Source organism: Acinonyx jubatus, chromosome D1 (assembly GCF_027475565.1).
Source record: "Acinonyx jubatus isolate Ajub_Pintada_27869175 chromosome D1, VMU_Ajub_asm_v1.0, whole genome shotgun sequence".
NCBI lineage: Eukaryota > Metazoa > Chordata > Mammalia > Carnivora > Felidae > Acinonyx > Acinonyx jubatus.
This window is the reverse complement of record NC_069390.1, coordinates 48,274,598-48,294,031: the sequence shown is the minus strand read 5'-3', so window position 1 is coordinate 48,294,031 and position 19,434 is coordinate 48,274,598. Positions and strand designations below refer to the sequence as shown.

Here is a 19,434-nt window from a genome sequence, read left to right as displayed (position 1 = left end):
AAACTTTTGTGTCTCACTTTCTTCATCGTTGAAGTGTGAATGTTGATAGCACTTAAGTTTACTGTGAGGATTGATTGGGAAAATACACTTAGCTCTTGGCCCAGTTGTGGCACATTAAACCTTTCATAAATGTCATTTTATTTTATTTTATTTTTTCAAAAAAGGGTGAAACAGAGAGGAGCAGGGCAGGACACGTGGGGCACCTTGCCAGCGCTGTGAATAAGGGCCTCTGTGGCCCCTAGTTTCCAACTTGCAAAATGAGGGAGGTGGATTAGATGACATCAGGTCTTGTCTGCTGCTCTCGGTGGCTCCGTCATCTGCTGGGTCGGGCATGGGGGCCTGGGCAGGTTTGGTCCTGAGCTCCCCACCTTGCAGGTTGCTGGAGGAAGAGTCTTCCAAGAGGGCTGAACTGGAAAAGTGGCACCTGGAGCAGCAGCAGGCCATTCAGACAACTGAAGCGGAGAAACAGGAGCTGGAGAATCAGCGTGTCCTGAAAGAGCGGGCCCTTCAGGAAGCCATGGAACAGCTGGAGCAACTTGAGCTAGAGCGGAAACAAGCGCTTGAGCAGTATGAGGTAATCCAACTGATCCCTGCAAACGCCCATGTAAAATTTTAAAAACAAACATTTAAGCACCTGAAACTAACGTAACATTGTTTGTTAACTGGAATTAAAATCAAAACTTAAAAAAACATTTAGAAATAACAGTATTTGCTTAGCTGTAAGAAGTAGTTTTTACAGGTGGTGAGGTGTATCAGGTAAAGTCCAGTCAAGAGGCACACAGTAATTTGAACAGGGAAAGTTTAATATAAACAATTATTAACTATAACAGGGGATTACCTACGAAGCAGTAAAGAAGACTCTACGAATACAGGAATGGCACGTACATGAAGCAGCCCCTGCCTCTGAGACTGAGGCAGAGCACCCAGGAAGGGAACACATCTGCTCTTCGCCCCTTCTGCGCATTGCTGTGATCTAGACCTTGGAGAGGGCATGGCCTTGGCCCCACAGACAGCAGAAAAGCCGTGACTGGGAAGCTGTCCTCTGGGGACTGGGGGAAGCAGCCCACAGGGCAATGACACTAAAATCCACTGGCGTGAGCACTGTGGATGCCCCACATGTCACAGGAGCTGCTGAGAAGAGCACAGTGGGACCTGGGAGCAGAGCCCCTTCTTCCAGTGACCCTTCAGTGCCCTTTACTGACAAAACTGAAGTCGTGCCAGCTGGTGAGGAGAGTCACCCTGGTGTCATGTGCAGGACAGAGGAGGCTGGATTTGGGGCCGAGGGTGGTGAGCCGTAATGCGTACACAAGGATCTTACACATTCATGTGTAGCTGTGTCATTAGGTCCTTTGGGTGACCTTGGGCACGTTACCCAAGCTCTCTGCATCCTGGTTTCCACATCTGTAAAATGGGGGTGATTAATAGTTCTTGCCTCTTCGAGTGGCTGGATTTCATGGGATAATCCACAAGAACAGAGTAAGTGCCCAAGCATTTTTATTTGGTCTTAAACTGCCTGTGTGTTTGCATAGTTTAACATCTACCTTTGTTTCAGGGAGTTAAGAAGAAGCTGGAGATGGCAACTAGTAAGACCAAGAGCTGGAAGGACAAAGTGGCCCAGCATGAAGGATTAATTCGATTGATAGAGCCAGGTAACACGCTCTTTGAAGTAGTAAGATATTTATCCAATTTATTCTTGTTTTATTTGTGTGTTTAAATTGTGCTAAAAATCCTCTTGAGCCCAAATATACAGAAATCACACTGTTTAGGGCCCATTTCTCTTGAATAACTTGCTCTGTACTAGATAAGAAGGCTCAGTTGATTCCCTTGCATACATCTTCTAGTTGTTTTGGCTGGTGTGACATTTATGGATATTCCTCAGAGAAGAAATCAAGTAGAAAGTTACTATTTTATTTGGAAAAATGGTAATGTTCATTGAAGAATGTGAAGAATATTTAATGTGTGTTTGTTCCTTAGGTTCAAAAAACCCTCACCTGATCACTAACTGGGGCCCCGCAGCTTTCACCCAGGCAGAACTGGAAGAGAGAGAGAAGAACTGGAAAGGAAAGAAGAACACAGAGTGACCAAGTGACCCGAGCGACGAGCTGGCAGGAGTCCTGTCCATTGTGCAGATTCCGGGTGTAGCTGGAAAGCTTGATGCTAAAGACAAAGGAACTGGCTTTGCTGCTTCTAACCATTCTTTCTTCAGTGCCTTCTATCAGGCCAATATACTAAGGAAGCCTTCTTATTTATCTTCCTGAAAATAAGGGCTTACCTGAAAAAAAAAAAAAAAGTCGACACTATCAAGCTTTTTATTTACTCTTTGAAAACTTTAGCTTCTGAAAATTCCCTTTCGCTCTCTCAGGTCCTTGTGGGATTGAGGCAGCATGCAAGCCGTGCTGTGGCCGCCATCAGCTGCCGATGTTGAGGTGCATGGGGTTGTGGGGTCAGGATTACTGGATAATCAGAACCTGAGTGGGGTCATTCCTTTCCTGTGGCAGCATGTTTCCTTCTTTGAGTGCATGGCCAGTCTGCTTGCCTTGGCATGCTGGTTGCCATGGATACTTTTGACCAGCTGCTCCCACAGAGCGGTCCCTGGCCACGTGTGGATCTTGCCTCCGCTAAGAGGGCGCAGTCCATGGATGCAGTTGTGCAGAAGTTTCTGCTGAATGCAGTGCTGCTGAGTTACTTCCTGGCTTCACTGGCACTAAGCTCAAGGAGGCAAACACCTTATTAAAGAGGCTTTGGCTAAGATAGATACTTAGGAATCAGCACAGAGATGAACTCAGTAAATCCCATTTGGAATGATAATTTGATACTAACTGAATTCTTCCTAATGTTTAAAAAGGTTTTAAGGGTCAACGTGCTGCCAGACCCCTTGCTTTTTCTTTTGTAGTTACTGTACAGAAAACTTCAGGAGTATATGGAAGTTTGTCATGATTAGGCCTTTTCCTTGATAAATATGGATATGATCATTTATAGGAATTATACATGAAAAAAGTTTTAAGAATGTATTTTTATGATGTCCTATGTTGAGAGGGAACAAATATTTATAATTTTCAAACATTCTTACCTAAATGTTGTACAATGTAATATGCTGAACTTTAATTTTTTTGCTAATTTTCTAAGATATATTAAAAATGTTTTGTATGTTTGTTTTTTTTCTAGTAAAATGGACTGAGTAAGAAAATAAAAATACCAGAACAGCATGCATTTTAAACTGTCTGATTTAATAGAACAGTAGGGTACATTTGTGTATTTTCATATAACGAGATGGACTTGAGTTTAGGGATGCTTCCTGCAAACACAGTTTGGAGCTTGGACCCCCGAACCAGTGCTGTGATGACGTTAGCTATGGCTTTGTGTTTGGTGGTTGAGTCACTCATGTGGGAAACCATGGCAGATGTGTGCATTCACAGACGGGAATTTACGATGATGATTTCTCCCTCATTGTTGCTGTTACCTCTGAATCCTGTTAACTCTGCTTTCCCGAATTTTCTTTTTATGCCTTTTAGTTTTTGTTTCAGTTTTACCAGAGTAAACAGTGTGGTTTTTTGTTTTGGTCTCATATGGTTGCCAAGATTAAAATACCTAGGGTGGACTAAGGCGACCCATGCTCTTTCCCTTCTAGAGGGAGACAGCACACTGGCTGGTGTTTTTAAACATCTTTCTGTACTGTAGTGGTTCTCAACAGGGGACGATTTTGCCCACCAGGGGACATTTGGCAATATCTGATCACATTTTTGGTTGTTACAACTGGGAGTGCTACTGGCATCTAGTGGGTAGAGGCCAGAGATGCTGCCGAACATCTTACAATTCATGGGACAGTTCCCTGTAACCAAGAGTCATCTGGACAGAGATGTCTGTAGTGTCAAGGTTGAGAAAACCTGCTCAGGAAAGGCAAATTCTGTTGTCCAGAACACAATAGTAGGGGTCAGGGTTTCCCCTTACGGAGTCTCAGGAGTTGACCTCTTTGGTAGAAATGGGAGGGAAAGAGGCCACTTGCTCTGTGAACTGGCGGAGAGCGGAGGGCAGGAGCTTTGGCACAGCCTGTGTGGGGACGCTGTGCTTCAGAAATTACAAATTTGCATTTTTAAACACAGATCTAAAGGGAATTGCTTTGAATGTGTTTTAAAGTCTTTGTGAGGCAGGTTGCTGAAGTGTGAAATAGGAAGATTGTCACAACCTTGATTTTCTTTTCACAAGAGGGAGGGTCCATCAGAACCATTCAGCGGCTGCTAAGAAATGAGCATTCAGATCTACTGCCCAGCTGGTGTCACACCTTGTACTGGTGCCTGTTCCACTTGGCAGAGCCTCTTGTACCTTCAGAGGAGTGTCAGCAAAGCACAGCTGCCTCATGGAGCGAGGATGAGGTTAACATGAGGCCATGTGGACGTGAGGAAGAGGCACTGCCCAGCTTTCACCAGTTCATAGTAGGTGCTCAAAATTTATTGAAAGGGTCAGTCTTGGGAATAGTTTAAGGAATAGGTTTCTTTTTTCTTCCCTTGTATTCCCTTGTTTATTTGTATAGTCATTTTGAGACCCGTTAAAAGTCACGTCTCAACTTTGGGAGGCTGTTTGGTGAGATCTACTAAGCTAAAGACAATGTGTGCACAGCAGTTCCACCCCCACGAGAAAAGAGGCACGTTGTCCACCAAGACTCTACAAGGAGGTTCGTTCACAGCAGCTTTGCTTAGGATGGCCCCAAACGAGAAACAACCCAAATGCTCATAAGCAGGGAGTAGATTGATGAACTGTGATATAGTCAAAGGATATTACATTTTAATTAGAACACATCACTGAGAGATGCAACAACATGAATGAATCTCACAGACATCATGTTGAACAAAGAAACCAGAGAACGGTCTGTGTAATTATATTAATTTCCAGAACTGGCAAAGGTAATGTGTGGATTTCCAAGCCAGAATTATAGTGATCTAGGTAGGGGTGGTTGTTGATTGCAAAATACCATCATAAGGGATGCTGGAAATGGGAAGCTGTTATATAAGTAAAATGTACCAACTTGTACAGATAGTAACTGTAGTGCGTCTAGAACGCTAGAATTGGCTGGTCCCCAGAGGTCAGTGGGTCTAAACCCCTCACTTTGCAGAGAAGGACCTGGAAGGGGAGGAGTCAAATCCACACTGAATGCCTCTCTTCTAGGATGCAGTTCTTTACACCCCCTGCCTCCTCTTTACATTTGTACATCAATCATGTTTATCTCAATGTGCTTCTGTCATCCACCGCCCGGCCAAACTGCATGTCCGGGCTTCACCTTTCTATGGAGGGAGGGCCCTGACCACTCTTGTCCTTCTGTTGGCTTCTGTTGGCGTGAGGTTGCTGAGTCTTTGGCCCTGTGCAGAGGCTAAGCTGTGGTGGACGCTGAGTTCCAACCAGGGCTAGCCTCAGATTCCTCTTCCATCCCCACCACTCAGATGCTGCACACTGTTTCTTAGGGTCATCTGCCCACAGGAATGCAGGCCTCCCTCCCTGTTTATGTCCACCTCCTCAAGAGCAGTCCACAGAGCCCGGCTGAGAGCCAGCAAGGTGTGAAGAGTAGGGAGAGGCAAGTTTGTCTAGCAGTCCCTGAGGCTAGCAGCTGACCCTTCCTTCCCATCTGAACCCCTCATTTCCTGTCCCATGTCACCCTGCCTCTTCCCCTCGGCCGACACTGCTTGGAATGGCCACCCACACTAGGTCTTTGAGAGCAGGCCTCCCTGGACTGCACTTCGTGTGTTTTTTCCCACTCTGATCTCAGGTGCTCTGCTCTCTTGATGGGCCATCCTGGGCCAGCTCCCTGGGAAGATGCACTGTGAACCCACAGGCTAGTTTTGAGGGTGCTGGGACTGCTGTCACCTCCACACTCATCTGTAGCTTTGCTACCCTCAGAAGCCAGGCCCAGCCCTCTCCTCCTGTTTGAGAAGAGGAAGCAGCACCACTGTCCAGTGCTGCCAAACTGGGCTCTCTGTTCCCATTTGTGTCTGAAATATTTGTTTGCCAGGAACACACAGGGAATCCAAAAGAGTGTGTAGAAGCGGAAGCTTTCATCCCTGTGTCCCAAGGCCCTGTACTCCCCACAGCAGTTAGCTGTAAGACGGCTAAAGGGACAGGGTGGATGAGTTCTTTCTAGAGTGGCTGCCCTCGGTCTGAGATTACAAGTAGTCAGGGCTTGGCCTCCAAAAGTACTGGAAAGAGGCTGGATTTCAGAGTGACAACAGACCTGGGTTCTACTCATGGTTCTACCTTACTGTGTCACTTTTGAGTTAGATTCTGTATTCTCAGAGGGAGTCCTGCACAGGTAATATGTCCTTCTGAGGGTGTCATATCTGGAGGCACATGATATTCATCTGTCCTTAACTGGTGAGAGAATAAGGACCTGCTCAGATTTCTTCACATCACAGAGACGTACTGTTCTCCTGACCCCTACCCCCCGCTGTCCCGCCTGCCGTTATTTCATCCTAGTGCAGTTTCCAAAGTCATGTGATGAAGGGCTTTCCATCTTGGCTGGGCCAGGACACATAATGGGGATTTTGCTGGAGAACTGGCAAGTTCTGAGAAAATTCCGCAGGTGACTGAGGTAGGTGATCATGCAGAGCTACTGGAGAGTCTGGGGACATCTTGAGTGCTCTGCATTTTCCATGGTCAGGTGTCACTTCTGAAGTGTCCTGCAAAGGCAGGTGCTTGGCAGATGTTTGAATGGCTGAGGTCCTAGGCAAGGGCTCCTGTCCGTGAAGACCCCCTACTTCCCAGACGTACCAGCCCTCTGGAGGGCTGCAGCTAGGCTTGGAAGTGGATCTAAAGGGCCTGGGACTGCCACCTCCCAGGGCCCCCAGGACCCCCAGCCTCTGCCTTCCCCTCTGGGATCTTGTGGAAGCCAGAGCTGTTTTCCACACTCCTCCCAGGGCCTCACCCAGGAGCTACCCCTTACACTACTTCTGATGTTTTTGCTGATTCTGTCTCAATGCCTGTGGGGTGAGGCTTCCCACTGCACTCCTGCTCTTTCTTAGAGATGAGCCCAAAGCCCCTTCAGGGCAGGATGCCCCCCTCATGGCTGTATTGCCAGCACATGGCACCTAGTAGCTCCTTAGTAAAGGCTGGCTTTTTAATGACTACTTTTGGGAAGACATCCTTGTCCTCAAATATGTCCTGGATGTAGTCCCCTGGGCTCAGAGGAGACAACAGTGACTGACCTGCAAACAACTCTTTTCTACAGAATTTCTGCTCTCTTTAGAGCATTTACCCCAACCCTGTCCTGGGGCTGAGGATACGCTTAAGAGAGTTAATGCTAGCGTATGTGAAGGATGGATCATCAATCCCAGGGCCTCAAGTCCTAGTGTCCATTTCTCCCAGTGAACCATGGGAGACTTCAAGAAAATAAAGATACTAGAAAGTCAAAACTTCCAGAATTCTCTGATGGACAGGCCAATTAGGACCCTCTCTCCCTCTTTGTGTGATTTTTTTAAAATAACGTTTGCAGTATTTCACAAAGTAATACACACCCAATGTGGAAAATGGAGACAAAGCAGGTATGCAGAGAGAATAAAATACCTCGCTACGATCCCACCCTCCAGAGACAATCGATCAGGGTTGTGGCGCAATCCTCCAAGCCTAGGTTTTGGGCTTGAAGGAGGGACACACCCGCCCCATAAGAGACAACTCCCCACCCCACCATCCACCACCTCCATGGCAGGTCGTGAATTGGCCCAGACCCAGGGGCAGTGAGCTGTTCACGCCTTTGTGGAAATGAGCCCCTGCCCAGGCACTCGCAACTGAGGCTGAGCCGGGACCTTGGCGCTGGCCTCGGCGACTCCGCTGGGGGCCACCAGGTGGCAGGCGTGTGCCACGGTCGCGCTCCCGGCCACCCTGCCCGCCAGGTGTCCCACTCGCGACTTGGTCTCAGCAGGGTGGCAGGGAGTGCCAGCGGTCACAGCCGAGTCCCTCCAATGATTGAGGAAACCCATGGAAGCTAAGCATAGCGGAGCCAACCGTGGGCAATCTCATTGTGTCTTCCAAAGCCAGAAAGTGGGCTTTTTTCCTACTTTACAGATGGGGAAAACGAGACTCAGACGTTAGGCAGTTGCCCAAGGAGATGGCAGGCGCAGAGGGATGGGGGACAAAAACCAGGGGTCCTGACTCCAGAGCTTCTCCTAGCCATTGGGCATGTACCACCTGCCTGCAGGGCAGACTGCCTGGAAGCCCATTGAGGGGAGAAGGTGGGGGAGCCCCCTTCTTCCTCAGGCCGAGGTTTCCTTTTGGGGGTCTAAGGAATGCCCTGCTGGTAGCTTGAGGCATTTTGGTCATGATTCATCCCTCCTCACGCCGCAGGCACACACACGGCCTGGGCCCTGTTCCTGTAAGAGCCTAGGAAGGGGCAGCCCTCTCCCCTTTGTGTCCTCTGTGGACAGGCTTGGCAGGGGGCCACGGCTGGGATGAGAGTGGGTTAGGAGGGAGGGGGAGCAGCCAACAAGCAGGGGCCTGTTTCCTGACTGGTCTGACCCTGGCTGTCCCTGGGGAGGCCCCAGCACACGGAGCAAGGTCATCCAGGGCGAAATTCCAGTCTGAGCCCTGAGCAGTAACTTCAGTTTTCCTGATAAGGCTCAAGAAGGGACACCGAGAGGCAGCCCCACACCCCCACTCTGTCAGCACCTCCACTCCTGTGAAGCCTCCGCTGCAGACAGTCGGCCTCGGAAAGAGACAAAGATAGACCGTTGGCCAGATAAGGAGAGAGACGGCCAGGGATAGACAGGGCAAGGAGCACAGAGGAAGAAGACAGGGAGGGACCAGGCAGGGCCATAGCTGAGGCAGTGGGTCTGGAGCTCCAGAGCCTGGAAATGCTTCCGGGGTTGTGCTTGCTAAGGTTGCGACTAGGTGCAGATGGAGAAAGATGCAATCATGGCTGAAACAGGAGGGGTTTTAGGTGTGGTGGAAACATGGACGGGATGGCTGGCAGCTCTGTACCTGTGGTCCTGGTTTCAATGTGCACAAACCTGGGACTGGTGGGCGAGGGTGATGGAGGAGTCCACGTGCGGCATAGTCTCTGAGCCTCCAGGCCAGGCCAGAGAGGTTAAGATGGGGGCCCTACACCAGTGGAGGGACAGATGCAGCTGGACCCAGATTGCTTACCAGAGGCTCCTGACTTGGGACTTCATCCCTGCACACTCTGTGCAGAATATTTGCACCCAACACTGGCTGTTTGGCTTGGCAAGTGAGCAAGGTGTAAAGTCACAGCTGGGCTGTGGGCATCCAGTCACCATATGCAGCTGAGTCAGTCTCAACCACTTCCCCCACTCCTGGGGGGCAAGAGCTCGTGCCTCCATGCACAGCCCTATCTGCACAGGTACATACAGACGCCATGTGCAGCTGAGTCATAGCTGCCTCTCAGAGCACGTGCCTGCATGCACACGCACGCAGGTGCCCACAGATGCCATTTACACCTGATCCTGAGTCACTGACACTGTTGAACCCTGAGAAAGAGTACTGAAAGTATGTTCTGCCATTCCTATTTCAACATGATACCCATATGTACTCACACACATGTACATGCCCACCATACATCCATTGTGCCTGTCACACCATATTAGGGGATCAGTAACCACAGGTGAAATGAATAAATGAGTGAACGAATGAATGAATAAGCAAACAAGTAAAAATGCGAGTGACACCCACACTGTTTGGCTACTTGGTAAAATTGGTTGGGGCAGTGCTGTAGGGTGGGTCTATGTCTATGTCTGTAGGGAGTTGTCTTGCTCCAAATATAGCCTCCGTGGGCGGCAGGGAGCCAGGGCTGCCTCCCAAACTGTGACTTCACTGGGCCTAAAGCCCAGCCTCTGAGGAGTTGGAGAAAATTAACAGAGAAGAGGCCCCAGCTTTCTGCAGCCAGGGCTGAGCTCTGACACTGGAGTTGGTGGGTGACAGCGTACTCTGGAAATATCACTTGCTCAGGGGCTTGAGCTATAGGATAGAGTACTCTGTAGATGGTCGCAGAAAGAACTGCTCCTGGGCTAGGCCCCTAGGAACTGCCTGTCCTGAACTTCGGGGGCCAAGCATGCAGGAGGCAAGGCCCCAGCTGAGTGAGAGCTGGGGCAAGCACAGTGCCTGGGCTCACCTGGGGGTTGCCAAGCCAAGGCCTATTAGATGGTTCCCCATCTGGGCAGGCTGCACCCACGGCTGCTCCTCAAAGCTTCCTTTCCTTAGCCACTCTGCTTCTGCCCTGTTTCATCATCTGCAATATTGTAATCTTACCACAACTGATCTTCCTGCCTTTAGATTCCCCCCTCTAATCCATCTTGTTCACAGCTGCCAGTGTTATATTCCTAAAATGCAGATTTGATCACGCTCAAAATTCTTCCATAGTTCCCCACTATTTATCAACAGAGTCAGATTGCCTTAGCCTGGTGTTCGAGACCCTTCACGGTCTGGTCCCATGCTACCATGTGTGTTCTGAGGGGCTGATGTGTGGAGGGACAGTTGTTGGTTCTATCTATTGGGTGGATGGGTGGACTCTGGGCAGGTAGGCACTCTTGGGCATGAAGGGCCCAGTGGGCTGTTTGACTTGCAGACAGATGATTAGATGTCTAGATGGTTGGGAGGCTAGCTGTAGGGTAGAGATGTGGAAGGTAGGTGGAAGGGCAGTGCTTGAGCCAAGGCTATTTTGGTTGCAAGGAAGAGAAACCCGTATCATCAGAAAAGAGGTGGGAGGCAGTTAAGGATAAAACAGGCAACCTTGTAGACCTTACCAACATTCAGGCCCCATGCATATTGGAACTGGCAGGTCAGGAAGGGTGGCTCTTCTCTCCATCTTTGGTGGATTGCTCAGTCTGTCCTCCCTTTAGGCTTGGGCTTCCTCCTCCGGGCCCAGTGGCCATTCTCTCAGCTACTCTGGCTCCTTCCTCCCACAAGTTTTTACCAAGTGCTTATTTACGTGCGTGTCTGTGCCTCCACCATGCTTCTATGTGCTGACAGGCAGGCTGCAAACAGGAAGTTACTGCCTTCAGGAAGCCAGGGAGGCAGCTGTGTGCCAGGGGGTAATGCTGCTGACACAGCAGAGCAGGAGAGGGGTGCAGGGTGCAAGGCCAGGGCTGGGTGCTGTCAGGCACGGGATGTGCAAGGAGCATCTCTGGGGGAGAATGGAGGCAAGTGAGGGGTGAGTTCTGCCAAGTCCAGGGGAGGAGTGTCCTAGGAAGAGTGCAGGACAACTGTGGTGGGTGGCTGATGCAGGTGAGCAAACGGCCCACGGCAGGAGATGTGATGGAGGGGCAGCAGAGTGAGGGATCACCCTGGGTTTTGTAAGCCGTTGTAAGGACGTGGAGACTTCCAGTCCAAGGAAGAGGGAGCAGCACTGGAGGATGCTGGCCAGACGATGCCGATGCCGTGAGCTTACATTTATAGGGGCGCCCCCTGGGCGCTGTAAAGCAGGCAGACCCCTTAGGAGGCTCCTGCACAAACCCAGGTGGGAGACGGGCCAGGCCGGCAGTAGCGAAGGTGACAAGAGGTCCGGTTTAGGGTGTACTTTGAAGGCAGGGTCAGCTGTGGCTGAGTAGGGAACATTCCGTCAAAGACAACTCAGCCCGTGGCCAGGGCAAGCGTAAGGACGGGGTTTCTCTTTCTGAGGAGAAAAAAAAAGTTTCTTTCTAGGCCGACAGGGAGTGCAGGGAGAGGAGGTGCACCTGCCCCACACTCGGGTGCTCGTGGAGGCGTCAGCAGGCACAGCTGGGGCTCGGCAAGAGTTTTAGGCCGGACTTGCGAGGACCATACGGGACCATGCCCCAGCCATCCAGGGAGGGGGCAGGGAAGAGACCGGGTCCGGGGTGGCCGGCCAGTGCTGTCGGCTCCAGACAACAGGCAGCACGGGCGCCCTGGGCGGAGTGGCCGACAGCCTGGAGGGAAAGCACGAGACACGGGGTGAGAAAATGAAGCCAGAGGGGGACTGACAGGAGCTGCTGAGAGCTCGGGAAAGGCGAGGCGGGCGACCCCTCTTTCCCGCTCACGACCGGTGTTCCCGCGCCCGCCTCGGGTGAGGTGCCGGCTCAGACGCGCCGCGCACAGGGAGGACCACTGCGGCGACGTGGCCATCAGGCTCCGCCCTGCAGCCCAGGCGCGGGCGTGTGTCTCGCGGAGCGGGGCTTAGCGCGGGGCCGCGGGGGCCGCGGGGGCCGCGGGGCCGCGGGGCCGCAGCGGCTCTGGCTCCGGCGCTTTCCAGGCGGAGGCGAACGGCAGGCTTCACGGAAAACCTGTGAGTGGAAAACGTAGTGCAAGAGTAGCTTGCCGTCATTCAGAATGGAAGCTGGCGCTGGACGCTACCTGACTTCTCAGGAATACTTCACATTCGTGCTCTCCGACGAGGACAGAGTGCGTGACTGTCTAAGACCGTCATCTCCAATACAGACGACCGCTTTGGGGCAGAGTTTCACGCCGCGCTACCCAAGCCTCCCGTCGTACGCGTGCGTCCGTGCGTGTGCGTGTGTGTGTGCGGGCGCGCGCGCGTAAGCGGCGCGTCCTTGCCCCTCCGGCCAGCGGCGTGGAGCGTGGAGCGTGGAGCGTGGGGCAAGGAGGACAGCGGCGCGCCCGATACCGCGCTCGCGTGGTGTTCTAGCTCAGCCTTGGGGCGCAGTGGGCCTCACAAGCCCCGCGCTGGCTCCAAGCCACCTTTCTGGTGGTCATCCCTGCTTTCGCGGCTATTATGAGCCCGCTCGGTGACAGGGCCCTCCTCGGCTGCATTTAAACACGCTCGCATCTCCTTCGCCCTAAAAGCGAACAAGCCAGAGCCTGTCTTTGACTCCACAGCCCTCCATCCGCTGCCGCAGCTCCCGCCCGTGCACGGGGCAATTCCTCCCCTTGCCTCTCTGCTGCTCACCTCTCATGGCCTCCCTGCCCACTGCAGCCTGCCTTCTGGGCACCTCACTCCCCTAGAACGCGCGCCCTTAAGTCGCCTGTGACCCAGGGACACTTCAGTCTTCCTCTTCGTAGTCGTCCAGCAGCTTCCAGCAGCGGACTCTTGAACCGCCCTTCTGCGGTCCTTGCAGGCACAGCATTCTTGGGTTCTTCCTACATCACAGGCTGCTCCTTGCCGCTCCCTCCAGGTCCACCCGTCACCAGCCAGCCAGCATTCCTGTCCTTGGGCGCGGGCTGGCTCTCTCTTCTCTGAACTCTCACTGGTGGCACCGTGTCTCTGCTTGGGTTACCATCTATTTTTCTGCCTCCCTAGGGTTCATCTTCAGCTCATTCCTCTCTGTATACAGATGCTCACTAGGACATCTGAAAGTCACCTCAGCCTCCATGGTGCAAGGCCAAACTTGGGGTCAATTCTCTTCTCCCACAGCCCTGCTCAGCCCCCGGTAATCACTGCCCCCCCCCCCCCCCGCCCCCCAAGAGGCACCACCAGGCATCCCGTTGTGCAACTTAGGAACCCAGGGGGCCTCAGACACCTCTCCATGCAGCCTCCATGACCAGACCACCACCTGTTTCATCCTACGTCCTCGGTAACTTAGGACTCTGTACAGTTCTTTACATCTTTGCTGTCCCTTCCTAATCCAAACCACTGTCACTGTTTCCTGGACCACAACAGCCACTTAAGTGGTCTTTCCACATCCCCTCTCACTTGCCTCCCTCCAAGCCATGTTGTAGCCACTCTGCACAATGGGTTCTGCCTTGAGCCTCAGACATGAGGATACTACTCTCCTAGAGAGAGTAGGGCCTCCTTAGGGTCATAGCAGGGCTGCAGTTTCCAGGGCAGGAAGGCTAACCCGCATGCAGGCTGGAGGTTAGACACAGAGCTCAGCCAGGCCTCCTAGGGAATGGAGAAGAGGCTCTGAAATTTGCAGTATCAGGTTTCAGAAAACATGGGGTCAGGGTCAGCAGAGCAGCTGGTAGTGGGGAAGGCCAGGCCCAGCTAATTTCCTGTCAGAATGGCCCAGAGGCCCCAGCCCCTCTCTGGGCTGGCCACAGGGGAGGAGATGCCGGGAATGGCTCACATTCCTCTGGCTGGGGCTGCACTGAACCTCGAACCTCGGGGGACCTGTGGGGAGTGAGGAGGTGGATCTCTGAGGCCAGAGTCGGGGACTCTCTGCAGGGACCAGGCATCTGGTGTGCAACCCTTAGGCTGGAATGGGGCCAGAGACTGTAGAGCAGACACAAAAAAGAGCATCACAGCTGCTGAAGCTTTAAGAGAAACGAGCCCAACCTCACTTTCAGATGAGGAAATAGGCTCAGACAGGACCAGCTCTCATCAGGATCACATGAGCATCCCTGTTCTAAGCCCTGAACTCTGTTTCTTCTGGCCAGGCCTGCATTTCCTGGAAGGCCCTGCTTTGCTGAGCTGTGTGACAGTGGGGGGCAAGCTGGGCCAGGCCTGTGCTCCTCTTGGCAGGAACCCTTGCTTTCGGATAGAGATATATGCTTCTCAGGCGGTCTGTGGGGTGGACAGCTTGTGCTGAGAGGGTGTAAGGGTGCTGAGTCGGCTGTGGGCCCCTCTGTCCTCTCCTTGGAGGCCTTAGCTCATTCCACCAGCAGAGGAAACTTTATGTCCTGGTCCAGTCCCCAGGAGGGTGAGGTCATAGAAGTGTGCTCTTGGCCTTGAATGACCTTCTAAGTGGCCCGGCCTGGCTGGGTGGGATGTAGAGGTTTCAGGTCCCCTGTACTGTCCATTCTCTGGCCCCCAGATTGGCCTGGTTGAAGTAAGATGGCTGGGGAGGGTGAGACCAGGACTCAGTCGCTCAAGCCTGGGTCTGAACCCACCTCCATCAGACACTATCGTCTGACCGGGGCAGGTCATCTGACCTCTCCAAACCATGGAGCCTTCTTCGCCCAGCTACCTCCTTCCTGGCCTAAGACTTAGCATAAATGTCATTTATTCAGGTGTCAACCTGAAAATAGTCACGACAAGAGGCAAACGAGTGTGTATTTGGGATCAGAGAATTGCAGTTTGGGGAGCACAGATTCTGGCAGTAACCAGCGAAGCGTCTTGCCTTTAGGTGAAAGCAAGGGGTTTTATGGGAAGGAGGAAGGCTGGTAATTCCATGACTTGGTACAAACAGGCTGCACTGCTGTGTGCACTGACTATTCTGTTAACACACAGAACTATTCCTGGTACGCTTTAGTTAACTGCTCTGTCTTCAGAAAGTCCACAACCAACAGTTTTTGGCCAGGATGCCTGCTGTCCTGTTGACTCTGTGGAAAATCGCTTAACACAACTGCTGTTTTGCCCAGTTCAAACAAGGGCAGGTAAGGCCGTTTCTCCGTAGTGGCCTCCCTGACTCTATTTTGAAATGACTGCAGTCACATCAGTTTTTCATGCTGGAAAGTCTTCCCTGGATGCCCACCCAGGGCTGAACTAGGATCTCTTCCCATTTTTCTGTAGGACCCTAGCTGTCCCACCAGGTCACAGCTCTGATTATGCTAGATATCATACCTTGCAGGTACGGATAATGGCTTATTTTACTTGGGGTCCAAAGTAGCCAGAACGGGCACCAGCACATAGCAACTACTAATAAAAGCATGTTGACTGAATGAATCATGGACAGACAAATGCACAGGAAGATGGACGGTCTGATTTGGGGTGACTGGCTCATTCATAGTAGGCTCCATCCTACAGTAGGAGGTTTGAGGGGAACATGTGCATGGTCAGGCTTGCCGTGGCACCTCACATACTGAAGCCCCAGCAGAGAAATAACTCCCAGCTGCCTCCCACTGGTGACGTCTCAAGTGATAGGGTCACAGCAGGGACCCCCAGCCCCACCTGCTAAACTCAGCTGCCCCTAGGAAATGTGGATGTTGAGAGAGGATGCCAAACACTGGTGGACTCTAGGTGACAGGTGGGCTTGTGTCAGTGTGCACATAAAGTGCCTGTGACACTAGGGTGGGTACATGTGCAAGTGTACATGGTGAACATGCATGCCCTTGTCTGTTGTCTGTGTGTCAGGATGTGTTTGCATGTATGTGTGTGAGTGCCCCCAGCCCCCCAGGGTCTTGCAGTAACCCCCTGCAAGTACAGCCCCCGAAGCCCACATCTCCCATGGCACTTCAGCCCTCTGCCTCCCTCTTGCCTCTCCTTGGGCCATCCCGCATCCAGTGTCCCTGTCCTGGGCTCCTGTGCCCTGCACACACTTCTGTCGCTGCACACATCACTGTGGGGCATTTGTGTCATGCCGCATTAGTTTCCTGTTGCTGTTCTAACACATTACTACAGATTTAGTGGTTTAAAACAACAGATTTATTGCTCTCTGGGCTCGGATCTAGTTTGTGGCAACATGGTTAAATGCACCAAGAAGGTTGGAATCATTGGTAAATATGGGACCTGTTATGGTGTCTCCCTCAGGAAAATGGTGAAGAAAATAAAAAATAAGTCAGCATACCAAGGACACTTTCTCCTTCTGTGGCAAAACCAAGACGAAGAGGTGAGCTGTGGGGATCTGGCCTCGTGGTTCCTGCATGAAAATGGTAGCCAGTGGTGCCCGGCCCTACAACACCACTTCTCCTGTTACAGTAAAGTCAGCCATCAGAAGACTGAAGGAGTTGGAGGCCAGTAGAAGCTCTACCATTTGAAACATAGCTAGCCTATAATAAATGGGTTAATTTCTGTAACAAAACAAACAGATATATTATCTTACAGTTCTGAAGGTCTGAAGTCCAAATGGGTCTCAAGGTGTCAGCAGGCCTGCATTCCTTCTGGAGGCTTCAGGGGAGAATGTTTCCTTGCCTCCTCCAGCTTCCAAAGGCTGCCCACATTCCTTGGCCCATGGCCCCTTCCATCTTCAAAGCCTTCAATGATTGGCTGTGTTTCTCATGTTGCATCTCTCTGCCACTCACTTCTGCCTCCTCCTTCAACTTATAAGCACCCTTGTGATGACACTGGACCCATCCAAGATGACCTTGAGGTCAGCTGATGAGCAGCCTTAATTTCATCTGCAACCTAAATTGTCCTTTGCCATGTCACGTAGCATGTTCACAAATCCTGGGGATTTGGATGCACACGTCTTCGGGCATGGGGGGCTTTATTCTGCACACCACAGATGGTCTGTCTCTTTTGGTTGTGAGCTCTTTGGGCCTGTGCTGTATCTTACTCATCCAGAGACTTCTTGAGACTGAAAGAGTGCCCATGCCCAGGCTGTACTAGGTGTTTATTACATATTTGAGTAAATCTGATTCAATCAATGCTATGTTGAGAATCCATTTGTCCTGGGTACTTTTATCCAGGTACACGGCTTTCATCCCCATTTTATAGGTGAGGAAAATATAAGGCTCAGAGAAGTTAGGCCAAAAAAGCTACTATGTGACAGAGCCAGAAGCTTCAGTATATACTGCCCTCAGGTAGAAAACGCTGACACCTTTGTTCCTTTGGGTCTAGAGATCCAAAAGAGAAGTACCTGGACCTTGGGTGGTGGCCATCAAAATGCACCTCTCAGATTTCAGACTAGCCCCCGCGACTGTGCTCCGATAGCCATCACAGTTTTTACGCTGAGGCCCACAGGCTGCTGTCAGCCGGTGACTAAGGTGGGTTTCTTCTAGGGAGATACAAGATTTCCCTGGTGGGCAGTTTTGGCACACAGGGCTCCCCACTGGCCTTGCTATTTTTAGATCTGAACTGCAGCCCAAGACTCTTCCACCCCACCTTCCATCCTCTTGTCTCTTGTTCACAGGGGTCAAACCTACATCACTGATGTCCCTCTCACCACCCCCACCCCACCCCGCTCCCTGACCAGTGTCCTGCTCACCTACTCTCATACCTGTTCACTCTGTAAGTCTTTTGCATGCAGAGTCCTGTCTTAGTGGAAGGACCAGAACTAACATAAGCGGTCTGAGGAAACAGTGGCAAGATGGGGATCTGGGACTGTCACAGCGGATGGGGAGGAGGATGCTGTCCTGGTTGATGGGGGCCCCAGATAGTCCCTAAAGCAAGGTAGCAGCTCAAATATTTCACTGGGAATATTTCATTGGGAATTTTCCAGTTTCCTGGAGGAGAAGAATGTTGAGGTAGGTGTGATAATCCAGGCATTCGAAAAATAAGGGGGTTGGGAACAATGCTCTCAAAAAGTTGGCTGGTTACTGTGAACTCATGCTGATGTTCTGCAGAGGGATGAAGAGGGACTATGGGCCACTGACAAGCAGTTAACAGGGAGGTGTGAGAGCCGGCAGGCCTCCACGGTAGCTTACAAAGAAGTCCTTATCTCTGGCAGTGGAGAACAGATATAGCTGAGAGGCAGGCTGGAGATAAGAGTTGCACAGATAAGTCTGATTGCTCAGCCAAGGTAGTTATGTGAAGGTCAGGCCCTGGTGGGGAAAAACTGGAACCCTGAAACATGAGCTAAAGACATCAGGATGGATGCCCCTGAAGATGTTGGTGCTGCAGCCTTCCTGACCCTTGATGCTTGCAGAGATGGCCATCCCTCCTCCTAAGAGCTCCCATCTCTGCTGTGCTGAAAGATGCCACAGAGGCCTCACCCTTGCTGGGCAACAGGTACCCTCTCAGGTGCTGCCCCCACTTCCTCTCCTGGTAGCCTAGGACAGTAATTAGGGTTGAATTCCAGACTAATCCAGCTGGGGACACACTGGGCCTGATAATGGAGGAAAGAGACGCTACATGAAAGAATGGTAACTATCATGGACACTGGCAGGAGCCAGGGGAATGCTCCTGGGATTGCATTTTGGGAATGCTTAAGGGGGCTGGGTGTGAGACTGGAAAAGCAAGCATTCAGGGATTTGGGGGCACTCTATTGAGACACAGATTTAATACCCTAGATGGGCCATTAAAGGATGGGGAAGATTCTGCTGGGGTGGCTCTTAGAAGCCTGGAAAAAGCAGTGGCCAACACTCGGTGAAATGGAAATACCCGAGTTTTCCTGGCAGATGGTAAAGAAGAAATTAAAGAAGCTGGCAAAAGTGGGTGTGCTGGAATGGATACATTGTGTAAGGCCAGTAATGACAGAGGGGCAGGAAAGGGGGCTCAACCCATAGAAAGTTGCGGAGAAAGCTAACAGAGCATGGTGTCCCTAGGGGCAAACCAGGCAGCCAATAAGGCTCTGCTTAATACCTGCAATTTAAATATTTAAAAAAAATTTTTTTTTAACATTTATTTTTGAGACAGAGAGAGACAGAGTATGAATGGGGGAGGGTCAGAGAGAGGGAGACACAGAATCTGAAACAGGCTCCAGGCTCTGAGCTGTCAGCACAGAGCCCGACGCGGGGCTCGAACTCACGGACCATGAGATCATGACCCGAGCCAAAGTCAGCCGCTCAACTGAGCCACCCAGGCGCCCCAATACCTGCAATTTAAAAAGCAGACAGGAATGGAGGTGCAGGAGGCAGGTGCAAGGGAAATTCTTGGTCTCTTGCTCAGTCCCCAGACCTGAACCAATTTGCAGATATGGGACCCACTGACTGAAGAGGAGGCCAGTGTCTAGTAAGAAGGACTCCGCAAAACAGCAACAAGTATGTATAGTGATG

At 51.5% G+C, this 19,434-nt stretch overlaps 1 protein-coding gene and 1 pseudogene across 2 annotated transcripts in view; both read left to right on the top strand.

The window, feature by feature from the left end:
• Positions 1-3,206, top strand: part of SWAP70 (switching B cell complex subunit SWAP70) — a 76,770-nt gene extending 73,564 nt beyond the window's left edge. Inside the window, exons 10-12 of one of the 2 annotated variants that reach the window (XM_027073173.2) lie at positions 376-574; positions 1,553-1,649; positions 1,975-3,206. In XM_027073173.2, coding sequence (XP_026928974.1) covers positions 376-574; positions 1,553-1,649; positions 1,975-2,081 — 403 coding nt within the window. In that variant the 3' untranslated portion in view covers positions 2,082-3,206. The other variant, XM_053203489.1, reaches the window with a different exon arrangement.
• Positions 3,207-12,450: 9,244 nt separating this feature from the next.
• On the top strand, positions 12,451-19,020 carry LOC106979480 (60S ribosomal protein L37a-like; annotated as a pseudogene).
• Positions 19,021-19,434: the final 414 nt, after the last annotated feature.